The 20,198-nt window shown below is 43.4% G+C and overlaps 1 protein-coding gene across 2 annotated transcripts in view; it reads left to right on the top strand.

The window, feature by feature from the left end:
- The window catches only part of ASXL2 (ASXL transcriptional regulator 2), a 133,530-nt gene that overhangs the window by 28,474 nt on the left and 84,858 nt on the right, over positions 1–20,198 (top strand). For both annotated transcript variants that reach the window (XM_056343190.1, XM_056343188.1), the window contains exon 2: positions 4,547–4,629. In XM_056343190.1, coding sequence (XP_056199165.1) covers positions 4,547–4,629 — 83 coding nt within the window. The remainder of the gene's footprint in view (positions 1–4,546; positions 4,630–20,198) is intronic.

The raw sequence follows: 20,198 nt of genomic DNA, 5'->3' as shown, positions 1-20,198 counted from the left end.
TTTGGTGACCAGCAACAGGACACAAGGAAACGGAATGAAGCTGTGTCAGGGGATGTTGGCTGGACATTTGGAAAATGTCAGTCACAAGCACAGGCTCACCAGGGAAGTGGTCATGGCACCAAGCCTGTCAGAGTTAAAGGAGCATCTGGATGATGCTCTTAGTCATAGGGTTTAGTTTTAGGTAGTCCTGCAAGGAGCAGGGAATTGGACTTGATGGTCCTCAGGTCTCAATTCTGTGATTCACCGGTGAGCATGGGCTCTGCTGGAGTTTCTGGGTGAGCCACCTGTGGGAGGAGGTGAGCAGATGGTGCAGCACTAGGAAGACAAATGGGAGATTAACCAGTTATTTGCTGAGATGCTGCAGTGCAGCAGCCCAAGCCCTACACTGCTCATGAGATAAAAAAAAAATATCTTTAACGCTTGTCAGGGGCAGCGTTAAAGATGGAAGTTTTTCTTATTTTCAGCAGCAAAGAGTAGTCTTCTGCATGAAGATGTTTGGATGGCAACCAAATACAGGGTTCTGGCAACAGAAGAGGAGCAGTCAGTTCTGATAGACTGGCAAATCTGGGGCTGGTTGAGCCTGGTCTGTGGGTATGACCCAGTGCCACCAAGAGGAAGCAGCTGGTGATAATGGCTGGAGACATCCTTCAATGAAGGACTTAGGTAGACTTGCTGTTTTGGGAAGTTTGTTGTTTGCCAGGAAACTGGATCCAGGATGTTATGGAGAAGTTGGTAGAGTTCTTCTGATCTGTGGACTATGACCCCTTGGCACTCATGCAGGTTGGCACCTGTGAAATCATAAGATAATCTCATTGGAAGAGATCTCAGGAGCTCTCTAGTTCAATATTCCCCTCAAAGCAGGGTCAGCTTGAGGTGAGACGACATTGCTTGGGGCTTTACCCAGTCAGGTTTGAATGAAAACCTCCAAGGATGGAAATAGTATAGCATGTTCCATTTCTTGACTGTCTTCATCATGAAAATTTTAATCTTTGTACTTGTTTGACAGCTCTCTAGTTTTACCTTTTACTTGGTGTCATCCTTCTACTGAGCACCATGGTGAAGAGTCTGGCTCCGTTTTTTTTTTAACTTTCTCATAGGTAGAGGGAAGGCTGTTAAAATGTCTTACCCTCAGCCTTTTTTCCTTTCAGCTTTCTTCAGCCTCCAGGGTGAGAAGTCCTCTCTCTCATACCTTTGTCTTCCAGGGGAAGTGGTCTAGTCCCCTGAGTATCTTGGGGGCCCACTGCTAATATCCTTTTCCTCCCTTCCGACCCTGATTTCAGCATTGTCCCTATATTGGAAATGGAGTAAGATCACCCAAAGCAGACCTGTAGCAGATAAAATAAAAGGTCAATGCCAGGCCTTGGGAGTGAGTTTCAGAGGTCTTGGTGGTGTCTTCAGGCAGTCTCCTAGACCCTGCTGGTGAATGGGAAAGGCTTAGGCAGGAGGTAAATGTTGTCTGAGCATCAGCTTCTGCCTGCACAGATAGTGTTTATAGATAGGGTGGATTTTTTTATGACCATGAGACTCTAAGGAAAGAGGACTGATGGCAAGAGATGGGATCCATCTGATACAGATGGGCAAAAGCATTTTTGCCAACACAGTTGCTAACAGCGTGGAGGACTATAAACCAGTCTTGTGGTAGGATGGAGACTGAAAACTGGAAGCATAGGATGAAAAGAGGTGCTTGCATGTCTGTGATGAGGGAGCCTCTTCCGCTTCTCCAGAGAAATTCTTGCACCTCTCCAGCACGCCCATGGGCCAGCCTGAAGTGCTTGTATGTGAACATGTTCAGTGTGGGACATAAGGGATTTGAGGTCTGTGTGCAGTTTAGATGCTAATAGCTTAGTTCCTTCTTGATTGGTTCTTGTTACATGCAGAGCCTTGATGTTGGTGAGATTAAACTCATGGAGGGTGGATGATTGGAGTGCTTTAGGTGGAAGGAGAGATGAAAAACGAAGACAGATTTGCCTTATGTGCTGAAGAACAGCTTTAGGAACATGCAGAGCTATGGTGTGTAACTGGTGATGACTTGATTGGGAGCTTTTCAGTTAAGTTCAGAGGGAAGGGTGACAAAGGGGGACATCATGGTGGGTGTTGGCTGCACCATCTGATCAAGAAGAAGTAGTGGCTGAATCCTCTTTAGACAACTGGAAAAAGCTTTATGAAGGGAGAGCTGGTTCTGACTCTGCCCTAGCATCTGCTGGAAGCATGAGGTGATACAGGGCACAGCTGATCTAGGAGATTTCTGGAATTGTTTGAGGACAACTTTTTGAGGCAGGTGCTGGACAGAGTGAAGAGACCTGATTGGTAAGATGTACAGTGGTGCACAGTGGCATCTTCGGCTTTAGTGACCATGAAATAGGAGTTTAAGTTCCTATGGGAAATGAAGAATGTGAGTAGAAGGATAAAAGTGCTTGGATTTGGCTTGTTCAAAGAACTGATATGTGGGATTCTACAGGAATCTGTCCTGTAGAGCAGAGAAACCCAGGCGAGCTGGTTGATCTTCAAGAGCAACCTTCTCGGAGCACCGGAGTGGTCAGTCATGATTTGCAGGAAGCCAAGCAGGTGTGGCAGGAGGCCAGACCGATCCTCTTGCTGAGCTCAATTACAGGAAAAGTCCTATGGAAGGAAGACATGAGGACAGGTTACCTGGGAGAAATACATAGAAGCATCCTGTGGGCACATAAGGATATAATTAGAAAAGCTTTTCTTCCTTTCTGCACTTAATGATGAGATTCTGTGGTCGAACACTGTATTAACTCGCATTGTGGTTGTGCCTAGTGAAAAATTAATGAAATGTGCTATTGCATCTCTAGGTGTGAGCAAGATGGGACTTGTCAGGAGCATGTCCATCTAGTGAAAGTCAAGAGGGAAAACACAGTGCCCAAGAAGAAAAATGCACATGTATTTTTTTTTTTTGTGTGTGAGAGGGAAAATGCCCTAAAAGTTCATTGCTAATGGATCTCAGCACTGCTTTATTTTTCTTCTGATTTCTTGTGCTAGCTGCAATGAAAAAGTTGACGCCACAGATGAAAGTTGAGATAAACTTAACTCTTCTTGCCCTCCATGCACTTTCAGCTGAGGCAATGCTGAGTAAACATGAATTTGGAACTGATACAAATCTAAAAACTGGTCTGACTTCCATTACTCTTCAACCACCGTAATTTAGTATCCTTTTGCTGTGGGCATCCTTAGTAACAGTACAGCTAGAAATAAAGTGGAATGAATCACTGAGGCTGATACCAGTGTGAGTGTAAACAAATCCCCCTTAAATCTGTTTTTAAACTCACTTTTTTTTTTAAATATATGTGCTACTCGGCTATTCAAGAAGTCACTAAAACTGGAATGCTGTGCTGGTGTTCAGTGCTCCGGAGGATGCTTCATTGCAGCCAGCCAGCCTTGGCAAAAGGTGCACACCAGGTTTGGAAATAGCTTAATTTGCTGTGAAAGTCAGGTTTAACAAGAGATTTAACATAATGAGGATATGTAGGCCTTCCATTTCTCTAAGCAGAGGTGGCAAGGTCTTCTCAAAGAGAGCTAAATCTGTAACCATCAGGATAACTCAAATGTTCCTGGAGGTGATAAGGTGCAGGGGTTTAGGAGAGGCCATATATTCTGCACAGCTGTTGAACAGAGAAATTTAAATGACTAATTTCTTTCTGTGAAGTTACTTGTAGGTCTTTGTACTTAACATGCTGCTGGTTTGTTCTCTGGTTAAAGACGTTAAGTCAGAACTCAGGGGTTGTGCTGGGCAGGGGTCAAAAGCAGATGATTAAGAAGGAAACAAGGCATTTCCTGCCCATCCCCCAGCACAAATATTGCTTAAAATATCCAGATGACACATTGTAACTGGCATTTTGGTTTATAAGTCTTAAGCATCTCTGGCTGCTCTTGTGAATTTCTGCATCTTAGCCCTCCTGAAAGGGAGGTGAGTGGTGCTTAGGCACTGGGTTGTGTTTATTGTGGGCTGGGGTGGGTGGTGGTGGATTTGGCAGTTTGATGTGGGAAGCATTTTTGTAGACTGTGTTTAGGAACTTTAAGCCTGAACTGTGTGCAGAGAATTTAAAAGAATCCTAACAGTGTTAAAACCCAGATTTCTTTAAACTTTGTTAATACTTAACAACTAAACTGATCAGTGGTTGTTTCAACTTTGCAAACCTTAAGGATTTGGGTTTTGGAAGTTTTGTATCTGAGGTACCTTGACAGTTCCTGAAGCATTCCCAAGTGAAGCTGATGATGGTTATGAAGGCTCTCTGTTACTGTGAAGCCTTTAAATCTCCAAGAAGCTTTATCCAGGGGCAGTGCATTTGAAAAAAAATTTGGGAGTGGCACTAAAGCAAGTGCTTTAGGCAGTCTTCTAGGGCCTCTTTGCCCCTTAGATCCTTCAGATGGAGGGAGTGGAAAGGAGATGTGGGAAGGCCAGTAGGTCTTCCTCAGTTGTATCCTTGGAGAAGATCAGACTGTTAAATGTAGTTTTCTGTCCAGTTAAACATTAAACCGAAAGTGCAAATGAGTAACTTCCTCTCGATCTGCTTTTGCTTGCCAGGTCCTGGAGAAATATCCTAATACACCTATGAGCCATAAAGAGATCCTTCAAGTTATCCAGAAAGAAGGACTTAAAGAAATCAGGTGAGTTAAACACACATACCAGTATGAAACACATTCATACTTTAGTTCCAGCCTGTTTAGTTTACTGTTAACTGCTATCTCGGGGGGTGGTGGGACTAGAATGTTCCATACCTGCAGAATTGGAGTCTAGGTCCCATTTGCAAACCAGCTTTCAAGTCACTTGTAATTTTTATCAAGGAAGATAAAAAGTCATAAACATCATAGATAAAGGTCATACTTAATTTCCAGGTGTGCATGAGTCTGGTCTGCATCTCTTATAAACTAGACCTTATCAGGTAGTGCAGACTCCAGGTATTGAAGTAAACCTAAATATTTTTTATTTCATCTTTTAAAAAAATAAAAGTGGGTTCGTCAGTGTAATTGAAATGATCTAATGCAAAACTTATAGCTACCAGGAAGTAAAAAAGTAGCCTCGCTTACAAATCCTTGAGCAAACTTCATGCTTTGTCCTGTTTTCTTTAGAATTATCTGGAGTAGTGAGTGGTTCCGTTTTAGAGATCTTCCTGTTCCCCCTCCACCCCCCCCCACCCCCCCCCCCCCGAGGAGCAGACAGAGTGGTTGGTGTGCTGGGTGAAGAGGAGTGCCAGCTGGGGTGACACTGATCTGCTTCAGAAACAGAGCAATGCAGCTAACAACTCTTAAACTGCTGTTACTGTAGCTTATTGCTTGAATCCCCACTCATATATATTTCCCAGAGATGGATAGGTGTATTTGCTGAGCTAGGCAACACTGAAGGATGAAGCATTTATACGTCTGTTTTCTTGGAGCAAAGAAAAGGGGAGGGAAAGAGAAGATGGGGTATACCAGTTCGTCTGTTTTGAAATTAAACAGCCGTCCTGAATTTCACTTAATTATATTTTCCACTCCGCTTTGCCAGTTGAATACAGCAATCAGTCTGCTTTGCAGGAAATATCCAAGGGCCCAATATGCTGTCAATGATGACATCTTCTACTCAAGTTGTGGACAACCCCAAAGACTGTTTGCTTTTTGGAAATGTGAGCTTATCTAAAAGCAAGGAAACCAAACATACTCATTTAGCTCTTAGGGAAGTGACAAAAGTGTCGTTTAGTTTCTGCCCTGATGATACACTTTGCTCTGGGGCAATACTACAGTCAGGCAGATGAAAGGTTTACCAGCCTTAGGGCAGCTTCAGCATGATGTTAAATACTATTAATCCATCAAAGTCATCTTCATAAACAGTAACTGCACTCATCAGCCCCTTGTGCATGCCCAAGAGTGGAAATGCAGTTGTCTGTACTGGTGGTCTCACTGATGGTAAAACACAAGTCCAGCAAACATCCAGGTGCTTAAGAGGTGGTGAACCTTTTTAGCAATTCAGAGTGCTTTTTTTGGGGCAGAACCTTAGGCAGGAGCATAGATGTGGCATGAAAGATCCAGTCTCTGGCTGGCCAGGCCAGATTTTTAGACCCAACAGGAAAATACAAAAAGCAGACCAGAAATGCCATGGTTCCATATAGTCCTTTTCAACCTCAAGTCCTCCTTCTGGAGTTGCTTTGGGGATTTAGCCTGAGCTGATAGTAAGTTGTTTTCCTCTTGAAAATAGCTGCCGCTGAGCATCAGGACAGCACAAATTCTTCAGTAGCTTAAATCCCAAAAGATACTTGTGGGAGCAGTCAGATGTGAATCTCAATTTCTCTAGTTCCACTATCGACCTTCTTGACTTAGCCACCACACTCAGATGCTGTGTAGTGGTCTTGCCCCTGACATGTTAGATCAATGTAATAAAGCTTTATTTAGGTTAAGACCTAAAAGGCTGTTGGTTCTTAAACAATTCAATTCCAGTTAGTACAAGCAGTATGTTTGTGGCTGGGTTTGGCTTCTGGTAAGTCATAGCCTGTGACAAGATGGGCTTAATGCAGATCAGCATTTATTAGAGGCAAGATCATGTTAGTGAAGGTATGGAGGCTGTCAGTAGACCATGTTGAGCTTGCCAGATTTTGAGTCCTCTTGTGTGGAGGTTCTGGCAGGAAATGGTGGCAAAGCCAGTGACAGCAGTTCCCCTGTGCTTGGTTGCCTTGAGACAGCAGGCAGCTGCAAGACTCTTGGTGTGGTGAAATGGTGTGCAAGTTTGCAGGCAGGACGTGGGCTCTCCTGTTAGCACGTGCGCTGAGGCATTTTGAGTTTTTTTTAATTGTTTCTCAATGCAATTTGCTTTTAATAAACAAAATTGCAATTTTTTTGGGTAGTAAATGACTGCCACAAACCACATAAATTTAAGCTCTATCAGCTTTGCAGTACTTCGGTGTTTGTTTTTTGTTTTTTGTGTTTTGTTGTTTTTTTTTTTTTTAATTCAGCATCTGTTGCCTCAAATCCTTAGATGTTTTTAACTTCTTTAAAACTATTGTCTTTCTGAAAAACAGAAATTTAGAAGTGACAAATTACTATCCTACAGACGCACTGAAATGAGACAGAGAATGGGGAGCCCAGCTAGTGTCCAGCAGTCATTTTTTTCTGTTTGGCCGTGCAGCCAGTCCATCTCACTTCTGCTCTAATGATTCCTGGCGTGTCCTGCCACTTGGCCAGCTGCTTGGGAGGAAGCTTGAGGGCATGTTGAAAGAGTTTTAGAGGACTTGAAAGCACTGGTACTGTTGTAGAAGATTTGGAATTGCAGGGAAGAAGGGTGGCAGCTGAGATCAGTGTGGAATAAACAGGAGTGATGATTTCTGCTATGTGCAGGATAATGTGTGGCTTTTTTGGACAAGGGTGGGTATTTCATAAGATGGAGGGGGGTTTGTAGCAATACAGAAACCTGGGATGAGACTGGCTGGGTCTTGCCTGTATTTATAATTTTATCCTAGTACTCAAGTAATTTTAATAATGAGATTTTTTTAAAGGTCAACCCAGGACTAGTACTCTGAAGTGTCAGTTTTGGAGACCCTAGGGCATCCTGAAGCTAGAACTATACTTTTCGCGTGCTCTGTCATCCTAGTTTTCTCAATCTGCTTGTTTTGACAGGCTGCCCTAATCCTATGAGATCCTTTCCTATCTACAGGCCACTGCTTGCTAGATGCAAAAGTAAAATACATTGGGATAAACACTCGATGAATTGGCAGTGTAACCATATCTGGCTCTAAGATTAGTCCAACATCCTATATTGCCTAATCTCTGTTGGCAACTGAGCTTGGGGAAGCCTGAGCCTGTTGTGACACTTAGACTTTCAAATGAGGCTTTGAAGACAAGTGGGATAATGACATTAACCCAAGCAACACCAGCAGTGAAAGTTTCCCAAATGTGCATGCATGAGATAAATGGGTACTAAGATTGAGCAACAGAGAAACACATTTGTTTGGTGATAAGTAGCTTTTTAAATCAAAATTGTTAACTTGTCACTGGACTTCATTAATCTTGGGTGTGTTAATATCAGTGTAAAGATTATCTGAAGAATTAGCATCTTTGAAAGATCTTTGGTAGCTTTTTCTCTTAATAGCCATGAATGTTTTGTTTTTCTTGTATTTTGTTGGGGACACTGTGTAAAATACTAGCATGTGAACCTTTGTCCTAACACAATGACTTTTTTGCCTACTTACTCATTAAGCAGGGAAATACATCTAAACATTACCCTCAGTCTCAGTGAAAAAGAAAACAGACATGGTGCTCTGGCTACTTTTATTTCAACTATTCATGGAATTTCTAACATAAACCAAAACAAACTCTTAAACCACTTTGGGGAGAGGGGGAAAGTACTGAAGCCAAAGTCCCCTTTCCACTAATCGTATTTGGACTAGGGAGAAGTGTGTCAGGAACAGTTCGGTTTCATGTTTTAGCTGCCCTCCAGGCAGCAGCTAATTTATGCTTCTTATTGGCAAGTTGGTCCTTCCAGATTCCTTGTAAGATGTTCTGAGTGCTGTGGTTTAACCCCAGCTGGCAACTAAGCACCATGCAGCTGCTTGCTTACCCCCCATGGTAGGATGGTGTGGGGAATCGGGGGAAAAAGTAAAACCTGTGGGTTGAAGATAACAGCTTAATAATTGAAATAAAGTGAAGTATAATAGGAATAGTAATAATGATTGTAATGAAAATAGAAAAGGGAGAGAGGAATAAACATCAAGAAAATTAAGTGATTTACAACACAATTGCTCACCTCCTGCTGACCAATGCCCTGCCACTCCCTGAGCAGTGATTGATGGTCCCTGGCCAACTTTCCCCAGTTTATATACTGAGCATGGCATTCCACGGTATGGAATATCCCTTTGGCTAGTTGGGGTCAGCTGTCCTGGCTCTGCTCCCTCCCAGCTTCTCGTGCACCTCCTCGCTGGCAGAGCATGGGAAACTGAAAAGCCCTTGACTTAGGGGAAGTGCTACTTAGCAACAACTAAACCATCAGTGTGTGATCAACCGTTATTCTCATGCTGAATCCAAACCACAGCCAGCTACTAGGAAGAAAATTAACTCTATCCTACCTAAAACCAGGACAGCATCCTTGAGGAGGGAACTTCCTTCCAGGCATGGAGACTGTTAGGTGAAGAGGGCTGGAGCTTCTCAGTCTGATGCTTGTAGAAATGGGCTGCCAGCATTGTAACTTCAGGCTTCCGTAAGGTTTCTTAACCAATTTGTTCTATTTCTCCTCTCTTGCTAGCTGAATATCAGAAGCCTGCTGTATTTCTGTGAGTAGCTTGTCCTCTGTGGGTCTGGTAATGTCAACAGTCTTTCCTCCTGAGTGATGAGAACCACAGTGATACAGATCGCTCTCATCTGGAAAGAGAACATGAGGCTTTTAGCTTCTGTGTAGTTCAGTGTTGCATTTGTATTACTTCTCCAGTAGCTTGTGTGCTATGAGATGAGGAACTTGCCTGAATGGGGAGAAACTCTGTACTTTGTTACTCTCCTACAGGAGGTGAGAGGATGACCTTAAAAGGCAAACAGCATTCTTGTTGACTTCTCAGAAATAAGAGCAAGACTCCAGGCTGGAGTCTGGAATAGATGCTGCTGCTTACTGCTAGAGGGTATTCTTGCATTTCAGATGGAATTAGAAATCATCGAGGTGCTTTCTCCTTATTCCTGGCAGGTTTTGCCACTAAATTATTTGCCAGCCATTCTTCCTCGATTTCTTTATCTTCTGCTGCAGAGCTGGGAAATAAGATGAAGTTGGGGGGATCTAAGTTGCACATTTCTCCATGCCTTGATTCTCAGGGCAGTTGTTCCTTCAACAGCTTGACACTAGGAAATTCTTCCTCCAACATAACTCCTCTCCAAAAAATGAACAAACTCAAAACCCCCACAGGGTCGGGTGGAAGGGAGTCTTTTGAAAGGATGAAGGTTCTTAAATTATTTTGAAAAGCATGAAGTTAGTATTGGATCCCACTGACACTGGGCGTGAGGATAAATTATCTCTTACAAAGAGTTTCTCCTCCCTGTGAAAAGCAGCCCTTATCAAAACTGATAAACCTTCCTCTTCATAAAAGCTGCTTTTTAAAGCTGTGGTGGGTCTACAGTGAAAGGCTCTACCAGGAAAAAAGAAACCCCTCATCTAGGTGGAGAGAATTAAACTGACAACCAGTGAAAAATAAGTTTCTCATTTGTCTGTCTTAAAAAAAAAAATCAGGTAAATGGGAAAACTGAAACTATCCAACAATGGAGGAGACATGCAGCCTGTGTCTGGCAAAGAGCGGGCGAGCTGCTCCATCTTGCTGCTGGCTAGCTGTGGGGCACGTGGGGTCTGAGTCCGCTGTGAGACTGCAAGTCTTGGATTTGAGTCCACTAATACAGTTTTACCTCCCAAAAAGCAGATCTTCCGATAACTCACTTCCTCTGTAGGTTCTTCAGTGTTTTCACTAGCCCAAAGGATATGAAGTGCAGACTGAATCCTTCAGCAGACTCCGTGATCGCTCAGGCTGCTTGTATTTGCTTTCCAGAAATGAAGAATTTTTATCAGCTCAGTTTGATTCTGGTGATGACCTTATAGTTGAGGAATATATATAGGTCATTGTCTGCTTTTTAGACACATCTGACTAATATGCAGAATTATCTTGGTGGTGTATTTGATATTCCTTTTGATAATTTATTGTGGAGTAAGCATGTTCAAAGTTTTGTCTTTGTCCTAATGTCTGTAGTTAAGATGTTAAAAACCCCAACTTTTTGCTATGCAGTCTGCTTGCTGCTCTCCTTTTAGTTAGTATTTGCACATTGGCAACTTGAAACTGTCTCTATAATGAAGATGATATATTTTTACTAATGTCCTGGTTTCAGCCAGCTGGAGTTAAACCACAAAGCTGATGAACTAACTGTCCCACAGAGCTCAAATTTTGATGAAAGAAGTCAGCGTGTATCAGACCAGCCTTCACGGTATTTCTCTTAAAATGGCTTCAGGCCACTTGAGATGCTGATGAGCTTATCTTCAGCATTTCCTTGGTGTTCTCTGATCATCAGAGATGCTGGCTGAAAACCACCTAGTCAGGCAGGACCCAAGAGGGGATGGATCTTGAAGTAGCAATGGGACCTGCTGCAGGCTTGTTTCCAGCTTGCTTCTGCTGCCTCCTGATTCCTTGTGACAGCAGGAAGCTGTGAGACTGGAAAGTAATGTGCTGAAACAAGAAAGCCAATTTCAAGCTTGTTTTCCTGCTAGTGCTGTGTAAGGAGCCTGGTGGGAGTAGGGTGGAGGAGGTGAGAACAGCCTGGGGCGACCTACCAGAAGTGCTTCAGGATGGCCCTATGGCAGAGCATCCTTGAGAGGACGCTTGGGTTCTTGCAGCGTTCTCTGACCTTGGCTAGCCACGTTGCCTCTTGAGTAGACGTTAAGCATGCCAATAACCCTTTTTCTAGTGGCAAAGACTGTAATATGTAGCATCTTCCTGTTGGGTGAGCAGGCTTTTCTGTGCATGTGTTGCGCTGAGCAGCCGGTGCTCCATACGGGAGGTGTTCGGAGGTGTGAGCAGCAAGCACAGCGTGCTGTGGGACTTGTCCTCAAGGGAACTGCAGGGTGAAATCTGCCAGGGACCTTCTCCCAGTTTATCCTGCCTGTGTTCGTACAGTCTCCCCTAAAGGCTGCTGCCTGTATCTGAGGTCAAGATGAATTAGTTTGGTGGTGGCAGCTGACACCTAGGCATCACAGCCCCTCACCTGCCAGGACCCTGCTGGGAGGAGGTGCTGGAAGGAGTTGCCCTTACTGGCCATCTAAGGTTTGGCAGGCAGCAGGTTTGGCATGCTTGGTTTGTTCGCAGTGTAAACTTACTCAAATAAAGCTTTTTGCAACTTCTTAAAATAAGATTTATGATCAAATTTGCCCAGTGATAGCTGTGGCATCCCACAGGGAGGAGGTTGGGTAATGCAGTGTTTGCCAAAAAACCACTTTCCGTGTAGAGTGGTCTCTAGAGTATTTGAAACTACTCATTGCTTTGGCAGGCCTTAGGTAGCCACACCAAGAAACTTCTGCTTGGGCCATTTGTGCAGCAGGACATTTAAAAGGTGCTCTATCAAACCTGCTTCTAATAATCTGGTGGTTGGCGTTTCTGGTCAGCATTCGCTTCTAGCAATGGCTCCTGTAAAGTGGAGGTGCACAGTGCTAGGCTGAGAGGCAACGAACACAGATTGCAAGATGGGAAATTCTGATGAGAACGATGGGGAAAAACTTTTTTCACCGTAATGATGAGAAGGCGCTAGAGCTGGACAAGGGAGGGTTGTGATACCTCCACTTTGGAATTTGGAGTTGAACTGGACAGAGCCCTGCCACACCTGATGTAGTTGCTCCTGTTTTGAGCTGGAGGTTGAACTGGAGGTCTCCAGAGGTTCCTCCCTGTCTAGATGACCTTAAGTCATGGTTCTCGGCCTTGTTCCTTAGCAAAGTGGCCTTTGGGTTTCAGTGCCACTTCTGAGATTGAGTCGCTGCAGTGCCTTGGAGCCTTAATGGACTCATTTCTGGACAGGGAGGACAAGCTGCTCCTAGTATGTGCAGCTGGGGTACAGCATGTCAAGCGAGTCATACTCTGTTAGCAGAAAACAGCTTTGGTTTTCATCCCTTTCAGGGTGTGAAGTTGTAAATTATGAGCTGCCTTGGAAGGTGCTGTAGCTAGCTGAAGCCATCAGCTGACAAACATTTAAACAATCTTACACATTTTTTAATTCCCAGCTTCTTTAAAGGTAATCTTCAAATGAGCTGGAACACCTTGTGTTCATGTGGATTTGATATTGATAATACTGGGTGTAATCCCATGATGGACAGGACAGGGGCATCCATGCTTATTTAAGAACCACCAGGGCTGGGTTACCTCAAATCTCTTTATCCAGTTAGATCTTTTTTTTTTTTCTTATTATTATCTCATTCTACTGGAAGATGGGTATTATAAGATGGTTGGGCTCTATTTTAAAGCTCTTTTCCAACCAAAATGATTCTGTAAAAGTATTACTAACCTCTTGGGGTTGTCACATGCAGGAGTTCTTTCCTGATGTTTTACTGATGGGGAAGGGGTATTTGTTGGAAGCAGGTGCCTTAGGGCTAGCCTTACAGGCATGTACGTTTTAATTGCAAGGCTCTTCAGCTTTGCTCTATAATTAGCGTAAGCCTTCAGGAGAAGGGGCTGGCAGCAGTAAGGGCTGGTAAATGCTGGTGCAGTAAATTCTTGCAATTGTTTCCTTTTAGTCAGCTGGAAGTTGGATTTGGCTTTTTCTGGAGAAGATGAACAGTTACCAGCTTACACTTTTTAAATGAAGACCACCAGAACATGGCATTTTCTTTGAGACCTTTGTAATATCTTTGTCTAAGAAAGACATAAAGTGTCAAGTCTCTGGTGTAAAGTACATCTTAAAACTATTTTTGGTCAAATGGCAGTCAAGTAGTAGCCATAGTGGCAATTGCAAATTAATATTTAATGAGGTTAGCGGTATGTTTGGTGAGTGTCTCTCTTACCCTCTTGTTCAGGGTTTTCTGCTCTGAACTGGGCAATGGGCTGCTCCCTACCAGGACTTTTCCTGAAGTGAGGAAAAGCTGGAAATGTGATTTCAGCCCCTTGAACACTTTCTCCTAGCCCCACCAGCTCCAGGCCACCTTGTCTGTTGGTTCTGTACAACAGACCTTTGTCTGCAGGTAGTGCCCGTACTTCATGGGGAACCTGGTTTGTTCCCCTGTACACCACAGAATGAAAAGCTGACCTTCTTCAGGGACGCTCTGCGTTGACCAAACCCTCACAGAGTGTTTCTTTTTTGCTTCATTAGTATGAAGTCAACTAAAAGTTGAAGTAGCCCCAGGTTTCTGTACCACTGGGTGTCTGTGCAGAACATGGGAGATAAGTTAGTGGATACCGTAATACATGTAGGGGAAAATGTTGGTTTGAAAAATACTAGTTCAAAGGGAATGGTTGTAGGGAAAAGTCACATTGTTGCCATTAGCAGTGAGTGTTAAATGTATTTTATCCTATGTAGGAGAAACTCTGGCTATGTGACTCTTTCCGTATCCCTTATATGAAAGTATCAAATCCATAAATAACAATATTCTGCTTCTCTTGTCTTAACTGACACTGTGGTAGCAGCAGTTTTTGCTTCTCCTCAAAGTGAAATGACACGAAAGTTTTCATCACGTGAAAGAGAATGTTAGCTGTTGTGGGGAGGAATGTGGAGTGTAATACTCTACTGATGAAGACTGCAGGAATCTTAACAGGCTGACTTCTAGAAAATGCTAGAGCTGAGGTCTCAAAAAATACCTAGGCTTAGGATTTATCTTCAGTGTGAACTGGCTCATGGTTCTGTAGCAGAAGCACAAAGGGGAGGGAACCCAAAAACTTTGAAACTTTAACTCCATGCCCTAAAAGCTTTAGAGGAAGGTGGTACTTTTTGGATCTTCCTGAGATTTCTTTGATCTCAGACATCACTAATTTCTGTATAGTCCCTTGAGGATGTGAACAGCCTGTGAAACCAGTGCTGTACCTATGGGCACCATGTTAAGGTGGAGCTAATGGAGTGATGTGAACCTGAAGGTATTGCTTACACCTGTAAATCATGTCCAAGAAAGTCAGATAGCTTCTACAAGGGTTTTTAACCTTATCCAGGACTCTGCATCTGATGTCAGTCTACTGATGTTCCTGCAGGTCAGATTCAGTTGTCGTGATAGACCATTAATTAAAGCTATAAATAAAGTCCCAACTTCAGTGTGTGCCTAAGATCTTTATAGTGGCTGCCAGGCTGATGTTCACCCAGTAGTGCCTCCTGGGTCCTCTGTCACCCGTGGTCTGAGTGTGGCTCCATCTCAGCACGCTATCATTGCTGGCTGCACTTGCCTTGCTCTGATCTTGCACAAATTCCCACCACCTTTGAGTCAGAGTGTATTTAAATTGGCTTTGTAGCATGAAACCTTTTACCTGCTCCTGGCCCCACTACTGTGGAAATATTGAAATGAGGCCAGTGGTGTATTAGTTTGCATTATTAATGACTTGGCAAGACCATGGATTACCTGTAGAGGTGATGAAGCAGAACGTGCTCGTTCCTGCACCCTAACTATTGGCTTCATTAAACTGCTAGCAATCTGTCTTGCTCCTCTGGGTTGCAGGGCTGCCATTTTACTCAGATTTGTGAGCTGTGAGTAGTGCTGAGGGTGTATGAAAGAATAAATAAATTCCTATCTGTCTGTCTGTCTGTATGTGAGATTTCCAAAGGCTCCACCTGACTTCCCTAAAAAGTTCATTAACTGGTGGAGGCTGATGATAACACATCTGGGAGCTGCCTGCAGTTGGTGGCTATATGCCAGCTGCTTTGAAAATGGACTGAAAAAATCTGACAGGTCTGCATCTTCCTCCCCATGTCTGTTTGATATAACCTGGGCTTGGTAGTCTTGGTATTACTGCAGGTCTGCCTGAAACTTAAAATTTGGTTCTGGTGGATGGGGAGGGTGGGTTCATATTAATGATTAGACAATTGTTTTGCTCAAGTTTTTAAAGGGGTGTTTCTCTCCTTTTTTTGGGTTGCACTCCAACTCCAGAAGGTAAGAACCACTGCTGATTGTTCTAAAGCTACTCCTCTCTATTAACGCAAGCTGCAAAAGCCTTAATTAAAAGAGCAACTGCTTGTTTCATACAGACTTAAGAAACCAAGTAATGGTAGTCTATCTGGTGTTAATGCTTCTGTTACCTCGATCTACCTTTCCTGCATGCCGTTTGCATTAGCGCTTCGGTGTGATGCAAACTTGAAATCTTCATGTTTGTGAAGTCTGTGGAAAACGTCAGGCTAGTAGCATGTGAACGCTTAATGTCTTACAAATTAACCCCGCTGTCTGCAAACCTGAATTTGTGGGGAGGGGGATGCTTGATTTGCATGATGTGTTTTTGTGCATCTCTTGTCTTGGGGACGTTTGGCATTGCGTATTGGGTGAAGCGAAATTTAACACTGTAAATAAGCTGCTTTTCTAAATGATGAATGTATTTAACAAGCTTGAAGTCGTACAGTGGTGTCTGCTTAAAATACCTCTCTGCTCTGACACTTGCATAGGTCCAAAACTGGTGTTTTTTTGAAAACTTCGTATTTTAATATACTAATAAACAAAAAGCCATTTGTGTGAATGTCTGATTCAAGTGAAAGAAGGGGATGCTCAAAAGAACAAAGTGGGAAAACCCCTCACCCTTCCACGCAGTCCGGTCCATTTGGGCGTTTTTATCCAGTTACATCAATGTGCAGTGACAGTGTGAAAGGAAGACAGGTGCTGCTGGGTGCACTTTGTATTAAGCTTCCATTTAGATCACAAGGCGATAATTAACTCTTTCCTGTTGTTGAGGTGGCTGAGTGCTACGGCACCTAGGTGGTGTGAAAGCAGTGCTTTCAGAGTTGTGCTTCTGTGCCCAGCAGCATCAGGAGGTGCCCCTCTGTCTGCAGGGTCCCCTGGAGCCCTGAGGTGGGATCTTGCTTGGGAGAGGCCCTGCTGTAGGAGGCTGCACGGGATCTGCTGGGTCGCACCAAGAAATACTGCAAAACCTGCTAACCAAATGAAAAATGGGGCTTTAATATAAAGTAACGTTAAGATGCCTTGTATAATGCTTGGAGGGCAAAGTGTTTAGAAGTTCAAACACATCACGATTTAAAAATTTCAATCCGGTGTCCTATCCACATGTGACCGAACAAAAATGATTTGGTCACACTTAGTTTTCAAATTGGAACAAGTCATCTGGGTCCCTGAGGTCTCAGGGGCAAGGCTGATGGGAAGGGATGCTGCAGTGGGATTGAAAGTGTGGGAAGAAATGTTCCACCTCCTTCCTCCTCTCAACAGGCAGCTGCTCCCAGTAGAGCCCTTACCTTAAGCCTTAACCTTCTGTACATTTACCACTCTCAAACCCCTGTTTTCTTGCTCAGCCTGAAGAAGCTTTGAATTTAAATGTGGAGTTTAAAATGCCGTGATTTAGTGATGGCTTAAATTTGGCAATTCTCAGAAGGAAAAACTTGGTATGTACGTGTCTGGAATGTCAGCGTCAGGTTGCTTAGAGAAATACTTGGAGGAGTGAGAGCTCAGATATGTGTTTCTTACGCCATTGACTGGCCTTATAACTACCTCTTAACTACAAAAAATAATTATGATGTTTAGTCCTTTCAGCAGTCCAATAAAATAAGCGAAAGAATGTGCCCATTCTGCAGACAGAGGGACTATCACTTGCTGGAGATCACTTTGAGATTAGTTTTCTAACTCTTTAATGAAATGAAAGTGCAGATGTGGAAAATGTTAGTTTTCAGATTAGAATAAATGGTTAGAAGGTACTAAACCCCCTTGATCAGTCAACAACGTAAAAAATATAGTAGCAGTCACAGGTTTATAATTATAAACAGGTTTATAAATTTCAGTGAACTTGCTAAATTGGTTGGTTTTAGCTGGCAAACCAGGATGAGAAAGAAATAATTACTAAAACAGCAACAGTAGCAGAACGTTTGGGAACTGAATTCGTAACTGAACTAGCCGCTTTGCAGGCGCTTAATATTTGCCCCAGTGCAGCGTGCTCAGAGCGTTTCAAGCAGGGGTTTGTAAAGTACCCCCAGCTTTTGGCTGAGAGTAAGTATTGTTAGGACCATGCTGCGTAGCGAAAATGTTGGTGCCTGTTTGGGTAATAGCTGAGTTCAAGAACATGTGTTTGCTCAGCCTGTTCACTGGGGGGGTCACCTGGTAAGTATTGATGGGTGCTTGCTTGTATCGGACCTCTCTTAGCAGCACCTTTAAATGAAGATGTTCTTGCTGCTGTGGTTTAACGCCAGTGCCAGAGTTTAAACTGTTTTTGCTTTAGGGTAGAGGTCACTTTGAATGGGTGGATATGTTATTCTCTAGTTTTTTTCAAGCGGAAATATACTGTGCGTGAGGATAATGTGTAAGTTCTGGGAAAGTAAAATGGCTTAAAACTTCAAGCGGTGAACAAACTGGCATTTCCCAGCTTTCATGATGGAGATCCTAGGTCTAGGCACCAGAGCTTGGATTGTGACACTTGCACCAGCACCATGAGGCCCATCTGCACCGAGTTCAATGCCTGTATTTTGGCAGATTGAATTGAAAGACTGTGCTAGGTTTAGCTTTTTTGAAAAATAAATGCTAGGAGGTTTCAATATGTACTTGTAATGCCTTGGAAACCAAATTAATCCTGGTAAAGCTCATGGTAGTTACCTTTGCACCTTGTAAACTGTTGTAAATATGTATTTTTTACTTTAATGCAGGCTCATTTCAATGAACAAAGCCTGCAGCTGACTGTTTGCACTGGCTGAATTGATCAGCCTAAGCAACTCTGTTCTGATCCGAACAGTCCCAAGGAGTATTACTCAGCTGAGGTATGAACCGGTATAAACAAAGGAACATTTATTTTGATTTTTCTCAAGGATGCTGTTTGTTTGTCAGTAGTCTGGCACTGAGCACTGGATAATTGATAAAGGTGAGCATCTGGTTTATTATCACAACAGTTAAAATAAGTTGGCTTTTTTCTGTAGCTGCCAGCTAGCATGCTATTCCCTATTGGAATAAAAAGTTTAGATAGGACATTGCTGTCAGTGTATCAATGAAAATACAGCTAAAAATCCATTTCACTCACAGAAGCACAAACACAGCTTGTGTGTGTGTGCACCTAAAAATGTAAAATTCTTAAAAATATTTGCATAGAAAAAGCGGCAACGTGCTGCTACTGTTAGATGCTGAGTGCCTTAACCTAGAGTGCTCCCTCCAGGTGCATTTGGGGTGGTGTTCTTGCATGATGATGAACTGCAGTTGGAATGCTTCTACTGAAGTTTTTGTTGCAAATGACTGTTAGAAGCATTAGATGAGGCACCAGTAACTTTCTGGAGGTAGAAGATGTTGAAGTCAATTATTTTCCTGTGTCAGGAATGTATTCTCTCTTCATCAGTAAGATGCTTTTGTTGTCAGGAAAGCGGCCAGATGAAACAGAAGGACTTTACCGACATAAATTACTGAGATACTGAGATTACTTGACAGTTGGATAAAGTTGCTGCGTCTTGATTGTGCAGGTAGTCTTATTTTCAGTGCATAAATGAGATTTGGGATGAAAACAGTCCAAGTAGATCTAGGGGCCCTGGGGATGAGCCGCTCTTAGATTTGGCACAAACCGATGTGTAATTCTTCCTGCAGCAGCTAGTTCTTGGGGCAAACCCAAGCAGCTTGGTAAAACCAGGGAGTGTGCTGTGTCTAGATGAAGCATCTTAATTCAAATACATTGGTTTGTGTAACAAACTTCTAGCTGGGTGCCTTAAAACTGCGTGTGGTGTTGTACCTGCTGCTTTGTACATTGCACATTGCATCTCAGGTTAAGGACATTTAAGAGAAGAAAATGTCATTCTGACTCAAAAGCCTTCCCTGGTCTCCAAAACCAAAGCAAGCCCCCAACACCTGCCCCCTACATGTAGTACAGGATCCAATTCAGCTCTGTTCCTAACCTGCTGGGGTATGAAAGAGCTCTGTTTTCAGTACAGTTGTTTGCACCAAATTGCCAACATCTGGACAAATATTTTGACTTTGCACTTAACTATGAGAGTGAGATCCCTTTGCTGTCTGCTCTGCTGCTCTGTAGTGATGTAGCATAGTAGTGTTGAGGGAGGAAGCGGCAGTCTGTGAGAACAGGGGAATATGGAAATTTGACACAGTGGGGAAAGTAATAATTGGTCTTGGCTCATTTTGGAAGATTCTTAAATAATTAAATGAAAACAGCCCTACATGGAGAGGAGGGGGCAGGACGGGCAGAGTAGCCTCCAGACTGTGGGAAAGTGATGGAGGGGAGCTGGTGTAGAAGGGGTAATGTTTGTTCAGGTTTCCTAGGGAGAACTTTGATGATGATGAATGATACACCTTTCTTCTCTCCCGTCTTGCCACAACTGTGCCTATGCTGCCCATCCATGCTGCAGTGAGCTGTCAAGCCTGTTGGCTGTAGGGAGCTGGTAGAACAGGAGCCTGCAGTGAGGCAGTGCTCAGAAGCAGTAATGTGATGCCTGCCTCTCTAAGCTGAGGAGGTTTGTGCATCTGCACCTCAAACCTCTCTACCTCGGAGCCCAGGGTGACTGATAACCATGATCACAAAGCTGGGGGATGTTTCAGTCCCAAAGCTTTAGCAATCAAGTTCAGGGCTTGAGCTCTTACAGATTGGATGCAGCTTCCCCTAAGGGGA

This window comes from Falco biarmicus, chromosome 6 (assembly GCF_023638135.1).
Source record: "Falco biarmicus isolate bFalBia1 chromosome 6, bFalBia1.pri, whole genome shotgun sequence".
Classification (NCBI taxonomy): domain Eukaryota; kingdom Metazoa; phylum Chordata; class Aves; order Falconiformes; family Falconidae; genus Falco; species Falco biarmicus.
Note: the sequence above shows the minus strand (reverse complement) of the source record. Positions and strands in the feature narration are given on the sequence as shown.